At 40.5% G+C, this 11578-nt stretch overlaps 1 protein-coding gene across 2 annotated transcripts; it reads right to left on the reverse strand.

The window, feature by feature from the left end:
• Positions 1-628: 628 nt before the first annotated feature.
• ARGLU1 (arginine and glutamate rich 1) lies at positions 629-11112 on the reverse strand. 2 transcript variants are annotated; one of them, XM_075090399.1, is made up of 4 exons: positions 10463-11112; positions 5800-6025; positions 3384-3467; positions 629-2090 (listed from the first exon to the last, which is right to left on the reverse strand). In XM_075090399.1, the coding sequence occupies exons 1-4, from the start codon at positions 10816-10818 to the stop codon at positions 1926-1928; spliced, it is 831 nt and encodes a 276-aa protein (XP_074946500.1). In that variant the 5' UTR covers positions 10819-11112; the 3' UTR covers positions 629-1925. The 2 variants fall into 2 exon arrangements, 1 of the variants encoding a protein (XP_074946500.1); XR_012660228.1 differs by having other exon boundaries at positions 1949-2090; positions 3384-3952; positions 10463-11095.
• Between the last annotated feature and the right edge of the window lie 466 nt (positions 11113-11578).

Below are 11578 nucleotides of genomic sequence, written 5' to 3' on the forward strand. Positions count from 1 at the left end.
CTGCGTGTATGAGAACTTAGCTTCTTGCTTTTAGAAGAGGAGAGGAAACAAAAATGCATAGGTCTGTTTTGAGTATTGACTTTTAATAGCTTGTTTCTCATACGGGAACAGGGGATGTTTTCTGTTTTAGAAATACAGGTATCAGTTGAGCTTTAAATACAGCCTGCTCCTGCCGACAGGTCACGTACACGGTTTATTTGGCTTCAGCTTTTGTTTTTATGCATTAAGCAACCTTCAACCTTCTTTTTGTAACACAATATATAGACAAATTTAAGTACAGTAATAGCGTAGGTATTTTACTGTTTTCACATTTTCCTTGACATACTGGACAAAGCGATACACATCCATCTGCCCCCAAGCCCAGGTTTCACACAAAGCACACTGGATACCGCTTTCAGTGGCACCCTCGGCTTGCTCCCACATTTAATTTGCCAAATCGAGAGAAACAGACCCTTTGGGAATCATTTCCAACTTTGCCCAGTGACATTCAAATGCTGCTGCCAACCTTCATTTTACAGTTACTACAGATGTTGCATACCGACAGGAAACAGAAAGTTTTAGAACTGGACAAGCTATAGTAATCCAGGATTTGGTAGAAGAATTATATACAAAAAGGGGACTTCATATATAGTTTTCAATCTGTAGTTTAATTTTTCAAAATAAAACCTGTATATATAAATTGATAACATTCAAGATCTGTGTATGAACAACAGTAGCTTTCTGGCTAAAACAATGTATTTAGACAGAATCTCACTTTCTGTTTTTCACTTCAAGTATGCTAGCCGGTCCAGTCCTTTGGGGGAAAAAAAAACCAACCACTTCCACTTTTAAATCCTTTAGGATCCATCAAATTCATTATATGGAAATGACCTTAACTTATACAATATACCGTATTATGAAGCGAACTGAAGGGGATTAGATACTGAAGTATCGGCCGGGGTGCAGTAAGCCATACAGCTGTTTAAACATGATACTACAGCTGAAATAAGTCTCTGTCAGAATAAAACCCAACATTCATGAAAAGAGCAGCAGCCATCAAAAACATTCACAACTGCAGGGATTTTGTACTGTGTGTAATTTTGCATTCTAAGTTGGAGAAGCCACAATAGTTTAAAGCAAAATTTAAGAAAAAAATACCACTATAGTCTTGAATTTAATAATGTGAATTTGTCACTGTTATAGCTCTTTATAGAAGTGTACTAAAAAAATTTACTTAAACATATGAATTTAAGACTTTCACTTTATTCAGCAAATTGGTTTATTTACACAATGGGGAACGCTGGTTGAATGCTGTCAATGTAATAAAAACAAATCTAACAGAGACAATACTGAACTCTATGTATTCATAGCAGAAATGACAAACTATTTCCTTACCTGTATCAGGAACATCAAGCGCAACAATGGGACAGTATCATAGGACACTGATTTAACAATAAACCACAGAGGTCCAGTAATACTATGGCAATTTACTCATGTATTTACTGACTTTAAAAAAAAAAAAAAAATTAAAAGTCAGCAATACCCAGTATAAAGTTCTGTCAATTATCAGAGTCAAACTCTGAGGAGTAGGTCAGTAAATCCTTATCAGATCATCCACAATTCATAGGGTGACCTGATCTGCTTCAGACCACTAGTACAGAAACAAAATTGATGAAAACAAATTACCCTCTAAAAGGCAACAATGATCTGATAAGGGTTTAACTTAATGGAAGTTTTTTTTAAAAAATTAAGAATTGCAGAGCACAGCCCCTATTAGAACAAGCTAACTTTCCAGACTTTCAAAAAAGAAAAAAAAAAAAAATTGAGAGGGAAAAAAAAAAACCACTTCAACATGAAGCTACCATACAAAGTTCTTCTTTCGTTTTGCTTTTTTGTTGGGTTTTTTTGTTTGTTTGTTTCATTTTTTAAGAGTTCAGAGTTGCAATTTAATCCTGGCTTTTTAGTGAGAAGGACAGTTTTGGCCTAGACTTCCCTTTGCCCAGGATAATTTTTTGCTCTTCCTTTTGCTGACGTTGTCTCTCTTGTTCTAGTTTCATCCTCTCCTCATGAATCTTTCTTTGTTCTTCAACAATTTTCAATTGTTCTTCAGCCTATATATGAAAATGGTAGAATTTAGGCCAGCATATTTTGTAGTCATAAAAGCAATTTACAAGTCCGTATTAACTTCCAAACAGGTCCAATCCTGCATAGTTATGTAAGCAGTTCTACCTGAGCTAGATGCCGTGGTTGGTTTCAGTGAAACTATTTATAAAATGGTTATTTGAATTTCTTCTTCAACTCTTCTTCAATTTGAATTGAGTTTAGAAGAAACACTTGAAAACTCTGTACAGCTAACTCCCCCAAATCTTGAGTGCTTACACGCAACGTTTTTCAGCATTGCTTTGCAAACAACACATTGCATTTTAGTTAAGGAAGTCGGTGTAGATATAGAGAAGCTCCCCGACACCCGTCACGTGTCAGATGAAGGCACAACATAATGAAGTAACAGAACTTCAAACAGAAGTCTCCCCACTCCAAAACCCATCTGAAAACCCTTTGTAATTAAAAACCATCTTTACTTGGTTGGTAACAAGTCATTCCTTACACTGACTTACGGTTCTTACAGCTCTTCCAATGGTCTTCTAAAGGTGCTTATTTTGTTCATTACGTCAGTTAATACTTTAAATTTTCTATTTGTCCCATTTCCACCACATGAGGTTGGGAAAAGGGTAAAACAGAAAGATCTAAAGCAGATGTCATTCAAGCAAAGAGTTTTAAGAAGCATCACCTTTACCTGAAAAAGGTGCAATTACTTGGGTAACTGAAACCAACAGAGTTCAGTCAGGATTTGGAAGACGCTTAGTTTGGTGTATCATTGATTGATTAGGATCAGCTAAATCATACTGTATGTTCTCATGAGGCAGGCACCTGCTTAAATAGGCTTGGAGACCAACATAAGCTAGACTTCTATAACCGAGACATCTTAAGCTTATGCTGAAAGTCCCTTTCAGCACTTGTACGGCAACATTATACTAGTCTCAAATCCAGTTTGTACTTGTCCTGCTCGACGGAACAGAATTAATCGCTTCTGTTGTAGAAACTGAACGTGTTTGCAAACTTACTTCAACCTTTCCTGTCAGATATAGTTAAAGCGTACTTTTTAAATTCTGAAGGCAGCTATCTTCCTCTAAATTAACTGCACCTGAACTATTTTTTCAGACTAGCATCACTGCTAAGGATCTGGTCTCTTATGCTCAAGGGGAGGACAGCAGCACTGCTGACATAACCGGCAATAGACAAGTTAAAACCGTAGAAAGGGTCGATTTGTTTATTGTAATTGTGTTGCAAAGCAGGCAGAGGGACCTGTATTTCCCTACAGAACTGTTAACTGCATCTTCACATACCAGTTTAGCTTGTGCTTCTGCAATTTTTCGATTATTCTCTTCTAGTATTCGCTCTAGTTCCTCACGCTTTGCACGCTCTTCTTCCTAAATGGGAGGACAGGGCAAGATATTAGTAAAGTAAAATATTTATCTCTGCATGTTCACTAATCTTTCTCAGAATTCTTTTGTGAACTGACTTAAAGTGGCAGCCTTATAGCCACCTATTTTGTCTCACAACGGTAAATTGTGCAGCCACTAAAACTGGTTTCTAGTACTCAATTTACATCATCCCGCCCAGTCCAAACAGCAACCAACTAAACCCTCCCTAATCATAGAATCCTGACAATTTATTACTAGAATTTTAATATCACACAAATCAACAAGGACAACTACAAAAACTGGATAGTATTTACCAAATTAAAAAGTAATATAGAAAATATAAATAAAGTGAATAGTTTGTCTCACCAATTAAGTATACCTACGTATTCTTTACCTATACTCCTTTAATCAGCATTAAAAGTTGAATATTTACTGTCTTGTCCAGTGTCCTGCAGAGTGTGCTCCTCGGCTGCCATACGCGCCAGCTTCCTCTTTAAAATGATTTGTACTGTTAGCTTGGCAATACCTGCATCAGCAGCTCAACCATTTATAAAGAAACAACATACAAGGAAGGCTGAGCTGAGGAATGCAGATGTTTATGATAAGAAGGAACAAAAATATGTAAATCATTCCTAAGGCAAACAATTAATAAGAAAAATACATTTACTGTTAGTGAAAAATACAAATGGTAATCCATACTTCATGGAGCTATGGGCTTCTTTCATGGGGAGAATGGACTTTACATTCAGTATTTTGACAATTTTAAGACAGCTGAAACTGTCATTTGCAGTCTGAACTTGGAACTCAGGAGTCCAGGGAAGGCAAGATCAGGAAATAAAGCCTTGTAATTGTTGCTTTCTTGGTGAATTTTATGGAACTCTGTTATGCGACTCATAAATATGAAGACTGCGTGAAAGTTTGAGGTGTTTCAGTTCACGTAATATATATCCGAATTATTTTAATATTTGGTAGGTTTAAAGTTAGCCAGAGGTTTGTGTCTGTGTAAGAAAAAAAAGTTAATACGAACAAAGCAAGCATACGAAGAGAAAACTTCTTACTATGACTAGTAACCAGCTACTAGCTAGCACACTTCACTCCAGGCATGGAAGTTTATTCTGGGTTACAAAGAACTGATGGGTCGTCTTCACATTGCACTGACAATAGCAAAAATACTTAAAAAAAAAAAAAAAAGGTCATCCATCTGCTCAAATGAAAGCCTCGTACACAAAGCATTTGCTGACTACAGACATTTAAATTCAACTTCAAGTCTTTGATAGTTAAGATTTGAATTTGCAAAACAAGTGTAATTTAATATTCTTAATAATGTCTTGTAACTCAGTGTTCTGGGCTTTTTTTTTTTTTAAAGTTTAAGATATTATGTGACAGACGCATCACATTTAGTATGAAGGGGAAAGCTTCTTTGCTACTGTCTTTCCTTTTGTAAGCCAATCAAAATATTAATTTAAAATAAACTGTGTAGGAGGTACAGAGTGAAAAAGGCATTTGAGTTATGATTGTTTAGCACAAATTTCCTTTATGGTTTAAAGTTTGTCTCGAAATTTCTGGATCCTGGAATGATTGGTGCAGGCAGGCATCAAAGCCTTTAGTAGCAAATTACTGTCTCACAGAAAGACATTTTCAGCTTCTGCTCCAGCTGCTGATTAAAAAAAACACCCAAGTCACATGTTCAGCTTGACTTCAGACAAGGGCAACCTGCTCTTTTATAACTTCTAGGGAAAAAAAAAAAGGAGTTGTTAGTAGTTATTAAAAATTGATATAATGACTTGGACATAGATCCTTCGTGAAGACGTGGATGGGCTTATGCTCGAAGTCCCAGAATTAGTCCAATGTATGCTCAAAGAAAACATTCATTTTAAATGAAGAGTAAGAAACCTATTTGTTAAAGACAGGTACTGCAGCTCACTGCTGGACCCTGCTTTTTGCCTGACTGAAGGCAAAAGCCTCTTACAGTCTAGGTAAACAAAATGAAACAAATGAAGGATACATAATTACAGTTTTTTAATACACTTCCCCAAAAATGAAAGGACCGCTGATAAATCCTGCAGCCATGGCAAAAGTTTCAAACAATTCTGAAATATGTAGGTCAGTTCCATTAAAAATCAAGTATCCTTGTTCAGGTTTTAGGAGAATAACTGTTTAAGTATCAGTGAGCTCCTCTGAATAGGCTAGAAATTAAGTTTCGCAGCAATGCAAGTTTATACGAGAAGGGAATTAGATTTGCTGTATTCCATCTCTTTCTGAACCGAACAGGAGGCACAAACCGACACTGAAAGTTTTGCCATGGACTGTCTCTACTTTCCAAACGACCGAGCGTTACCTCTCTGGCTTTTTGTGCTGCAAGTTCAGCTTGTCGCTGTCGCTCGAGTTCTTCGAGCAACTGTTTTTCCATGATGCGCTTAGCCTCCTCCACCCTGCGGAGAACCTCTCGCTCAATCTCATCCTTCCTTTTCTCCAACTCTTCTTCTACACGTTTAGCCACGAGCTCTTCTACTCTTCGAGCAGTTTCTTCCTCTATGAGTTTCTCTTCAATTTCTTGTTGACGACTAGAAAATGCAAACATGAGGATTACCTTTTTAATCAATAAAGAATGGTTGCATCGAAACAATCTCTTGCAAATACACAGCATCAGCCACGCTACCGAATCAACTTTTTAAGAGTCTTATCCCTTATACAGACAGATCATAAATTTAAAGAATGTTTCGCCCTACATTTAAGGAAAGTAAATATTCAGGCAACCAGTGTTCCTACCACAGGGAACCTGCTCATTCAGACCACACCATGTTTAGCATCTCTCCATATCTCATGACACCAAGATTAAGATGACCCCTTATCATACTACTACTAGATCATTTTTATGGAAAAAAAGAAAAGAAAACAAAAATCTCCCAATTTTGGCTGTCTTTCACCGTTTATGAACTTAAATGGTCTCAATTTTAAGCCACACATAGCAAGAGTATCTTGTGAAATCTTGTCTTTAAGCCACCGCCCCAGAGGCACCAAACTAATCTCTAATAACAAAAATAGAAGACAGATGCAATAAAATTTGTAACTTGAATATTTTAATAAGAATTCCAGGTGTTGTTTCTGTAATCTTGTTATCCAATAATTTACCTTATTGAATTGAAAATACTTCAGCTCTCCTTAACTTCTTTACCGCAGCACTCTGTTTCTATCATAATTATCCAAAACAAAATATACCAAGTGCTAAATAAATTCTTGCAACCTTTACAGTTTTCCATGTTCTGAATTTTGGAAGTATTTTCAAATGTCTTCTTGTCTTTATTTTGGTTTAGCAGCAGCATTATCACTTAGCCTGATCACTCTTTTAAGTTTTCATTTAAAAGGATACAAAAAGATTAGGTCAATTTGCAGGTTTATTACCAAGTGCAGGAAAAAATCCCTTTCCGGGTAGTAAACACTATTATGATATGACAATTAGATATCCAAAGATCAACAAAAATGTATACTGTATAGCTAGGTTTCATATAGAACTATTTATTTCAAATTATTATGGGCTTTGGGGAGAAGGTTGCTCTTTTCTAACCTTGAAACTGAACTTTAAGTATTCCATGAAGTAAGGAACAATCTTATAAAGTTATCTTCTTGCCTGTCAGCACCAGAAATCCATGATTTAGAGCAACAACTACTGTGGTAATATCCTAATCACATGTCATTTCATAATCTTATTATATTAAGATACATAAACCCAGCTTTGATTAAAACCAAAAAGTTACAGGTTTTACTAACTTTTAGATTTCCTCAGTGTACAATTTGCAAACATGCAATAGGAAATAATAAAGTATGATTACTGATCTAGATAAACACGAGGTGAAAGGCTCCTAAATTCCCCTTTTTCATATATAAACTTTTCAAAAGCATGCCAAACACAATGGATAGTGTGCCTCCTTCAGTAAAAAGTCTTGGAACCCCCAACGCAATCATTCAGCCCCAGAAGACAAATTTTAACCTTCCATTCCTCAAGAGAGAGCAAATGTATTCTGTGACACATTAGGGCAGCATTCACTTTTCCTAAAGCGACACAAAATACCTTGAGGCGAATTTTTTCAGTTAAAAAAAAACAACCAACCACCAAGGCCACCACTATCCTGAAAAACATACCCACCCCATTCTGTTAGTGTGCCTCTGCCACGCCACAACTAAATACTGCCCTTTTTGGGTGGAAGATGGGGGAGGGGTCAAAAGTTTAAAAGATGAATTTTTAAGCACCCTTTAAACACAAAATAGCCTTTTATTTTTGAAGGTTTTTCCTCCCTCTTATGGGTATTTATTCAGCAGTGGGTACTCTCACTGTCCTGGACATAGCTGTAAGCTGTATCAGTACGAGGCTGATCTAACAGAAATCATTTTCAGAAAGCTCATATTCACATGTTTTATTCCAACTATTTTAGCTTTACACTTAACATTAGGGAAATCTTGAATAAAAGTTAGCTAACTGAATAAATATAGTACATAGTTATAAAAAATCCTGACATTCATGTCTGAAATAAGTTTTCAAATATGCTCAGCAACTGATGATGTCCTCAAATTAAGCACTGTGTCTGCACACGTTTCATTCTCTCACCCCAATAAATTCTGTTCAAATTTAATTAAACAAAGCAAATGTATCTTTTCACTTTAATAGGCATTGGCAACATTACAAATACATAATAACTGTCCAGTGTAAACAACCACATTGCTTGAAACACTAGAAAGACATGAAACAGGAGTAAAAATTTAATCTCAATGTTAATTTATAAGACCAACTTGTGCCTATGGATAAAGATAATATACTTCCAATCAATGGCTTTGAGTTTATCAAGAAAATCAAACTATAAACACAGATATAAATTTCAACAATTTATTCTGTAGTTTACAACAACTATTCATTCTTTCTTTAAGTTGCATGAACTTACAGTATTTTATTTAGAGGTATAGTTTATCATCTGACCTACTGAGCCATGACTCCAGAGAAACAGTTAAGTCATTAATGTAAAAATATTTTTAGTACGTTCCATTTACTCCTTAAAAACTCATTTTATAAAGTCTGCAGAAAGGAAGCTGCTTACATTTCAGCAGATTTCCGAGTAAAAAAGATGTCATATTTGCAAGGCCTTTCTAGAAAACTAGCATTATAGGAAAAATTTAGTTAGCAAGAAAGTAGTTCTTTCCTTCACTAACATGAGTATATACTAAAATACATAACACTGTTTACAGATAACTTAGTCAAATACCACAGTTTTCTGTTGTATGAAGTTTTTTTGCCTTTTCTTTTTGAAATTTAAAATGTATTCTAGAAGCATCAAATTCTATACCAAATCTTTTCCAATATTGTTTCTCCCTCAGAAGTTTACTATTCTGTTGCCAGTATCACTCAAATGTCATTTTCCTCCTATACAGACTTTTAGTATTCTAAAATTTCAAAGCTAACATATAGAAAACTTACTTCAGAAAATAGTTATATATGTTGCTGTATCTAATATTATTGAATGAGCTACAGTTCATTCCATTTCAATTTGAACACTCCCATCAAAAAAATAAAATTAGACATATTATTTAAAAATTATAAACACTTCATTTTCCACTGGCACTTGAAGAGATCCTCTCCCAACTTTTAAAGTCTGGATACAGACCAACCATAAAATTCTCCACTAAGTCTAACACGATTTAATATTTTAAGGTAGATAATATTTGTTATTTGTGTAATGGTCTCTCTCTTCAATCTTCAAATCCATTTACATATCATTTAAAAGAATATCTACGAACTAAAATAGCTCCAGAGTACTAAGATACACTATTCACTGTATTCTCAATTTAAGCACATTTTAATCCTTCTTCCCAGATACACACGGAAGATTTTTAGCAATTTAGGCACTAGATAAAACTACAAACCACAAAACTAGGGTCAATAACTCAAAAAGCCTTCAACATTTTCACCTGTGTTTGTGTTGCTATACAACTTTTCGGTGACATTGCTGTCAAATTCTGAAGTTCGCAAGGGAGATCAACAACAAACAACGAAAGCAACAACTCAGGAGGCTCAAGCCTTCTGAACTACAGTTAATATTTCGTTAGGACAATATCGCTGAAACGAAACCCAAAGCTCCATCTGAGAATTAACAGAACTCGTTGGCCTCACACGTACAAACAAGTGCTATTTCTGGATTCAGTGCTCTAACGAGCGAGGGTAACATCCAAAGAACAAGAATCACTTTATCGCGACTGTTAAAACCCTCGTTATCTCTGCTGCATAAAGGTCTCCTTCACAACAATATTGCTAAACCACTTAACGCACATGCAACGTTCATTAAAATAAAATTTATCTATCTCTGTAGACTTCGTAAATAACCACGTTCCCCATAACGAAAACTGAAAAAGGAGGTTTCAAATGAAACAAGTCACCGGATCTCACTGTCCCATTTGGCATTAAAAAAAAAAAAAACCAAACCAAAACCCCAGCCCAAACCCTCGGCGTTAGTACAAGCGTTGCATGCCATTTCTTAAAACCCTCAGTCGAGGAACTCTAGATGCCTCCGCTCGACGCACAGCAAGAAGCCAGCTCCACGCAAAAAAGGGGAGGGGCAGGCGGTGTGGCAGCGGCACAAAGCCTGCGGGGCCCGGGGGCCGCCGCTGCCGCCGCCGAGAGAAGTTTAGGAGGAGCGCAGGAGAGCGGCGGCAGAGGGGAGGCGAGCAGAGCCGGCCGGCAGGCAGCGATGGAGGCAGGCAGGCAGGGAGGCAGCCGCGGGCTCGCACCCCGAGGGGGCGGCTTCTCAGGCACCGGAGGGAGCGGGCCTTTAGGAAAGGGAAGGATGGCGGGAAAACAGGCAGAAGTTAGGCCTCGGCGAGGGCCTAAGCGCTTCAGTCCCCGGGCCTGGAGGAGGAAGGCGCGGAGAGGACGGCACCGGGGCGACGAGCATTCTGCTGCCTCTCCTCCCCCCTCCCTCTCACCCCCCCCCCCCTCCCGCCCCCGGCCCGGGGCTCACATTTTCCGCTGCCGCTCGAACTCCGCTTTTTTCTCCTCCTCCTCCCGCTTCTGCTTCTCGTCTAGGCTGCTGCGCTTGCTCACCGTGCGCCCGAAGATGTCGATGCGGTCGGGCGGGGAGGAGGCACGATCGCGCTCCCGCTCCCGATCGCGGCGGGAGGAGGGGGCCGTGTTGGAGCGGGAACGGGAGCGGGACTCCCGGCGGCGGTTCCGCTTGCTCTCACGGGACTTGGAGCGCTTCCGCGCCCGCTCCTTCTCCCGGGAGCGGGACCGTGATCGGCTCCGGTTCTTCTTGTTGTGCTTGGAGCTCTTGGTGTGCTTGGAGCGGGAGGAGCTCCGGCTGCGGGACCGACCCATCCCGGCTGAAGAGAGGAGAGCAGAGAGGCCGCGCCGGCGACCGCCCGACCACCCCCACCCCCTTCGCTAGCGGCACCCGAGGGAGGTGCGGGGAGGCTCTGCGCGCATCGGCACCGCCCGGGCGGGCCCCTCGTCCTCTTCCCTTCCCGCCGCTCCGCGCCGCGAGGAGAAGGAACAGGCCCCCAAAGCAGGAGCGACTCCGGGCGCAGGCAAGATGGCGGCCCTGGCAGAGCGGTGACTCTCCTCTTCCGCCCCACAATGCACCGCGACGCCTTCGAGCCGTTCGCTCCCCCTCCCCCGCCTTCGGCCTTGCGCCGGAGGAGCGCGAAAGCACTCGGTAATGTTCGGCAGCCAATGGCGGGGAGGAAGCCCCGTCAGCCAGCGCTTCCCCTTCGCGCATGCGCGTAGCCCGCTCCCGGTGCGCGGCAGCCGCCGCTGCTGGGGACCTTGCGCGGAGGCTATATGGGGCCGGGCCTCCGGGGGTCGGCCGCTGCTCCGTTCGCCCCTGCCCCCAGCCCTCAGCAGCAGTGATGGCAGCCTCTTAAAGAGTCCTGGGGGCTGTCTGTGTGTCTGTCAGGCTTAGGAGGGAAAGGTAAGGGGGGGGGAGGGCTCCGGGCGTTTGGAGGTCCCTGCAGCCCGGAGGCCTCGGGAGCCGGCCAGGGACGGCCCCGTCCCTGGGCCCCCCCGCCGCCGGTGTCCCCGGCGCGCGCTCTGCGGGGAGCTGCCGCCTGCGGGAGCAGCCCCGCGGCCACCAGTCACC

Source organism: Phalacrocorax aristotelis, chromosome 1, assembly GCF_949628215.1.
Source record: "Phalacrocorax aristotelis chromosome 1, bGulAri2.1, whole genome shotgun sequence".
Taxonomy (NCBI): domain Eukaryota; kingdom Metazoa; phylum Chordata; class Aves; order Suliformes; family Phalacrocoracidae; genus Phalacrocorax; species Phalacrocorax aristotelis.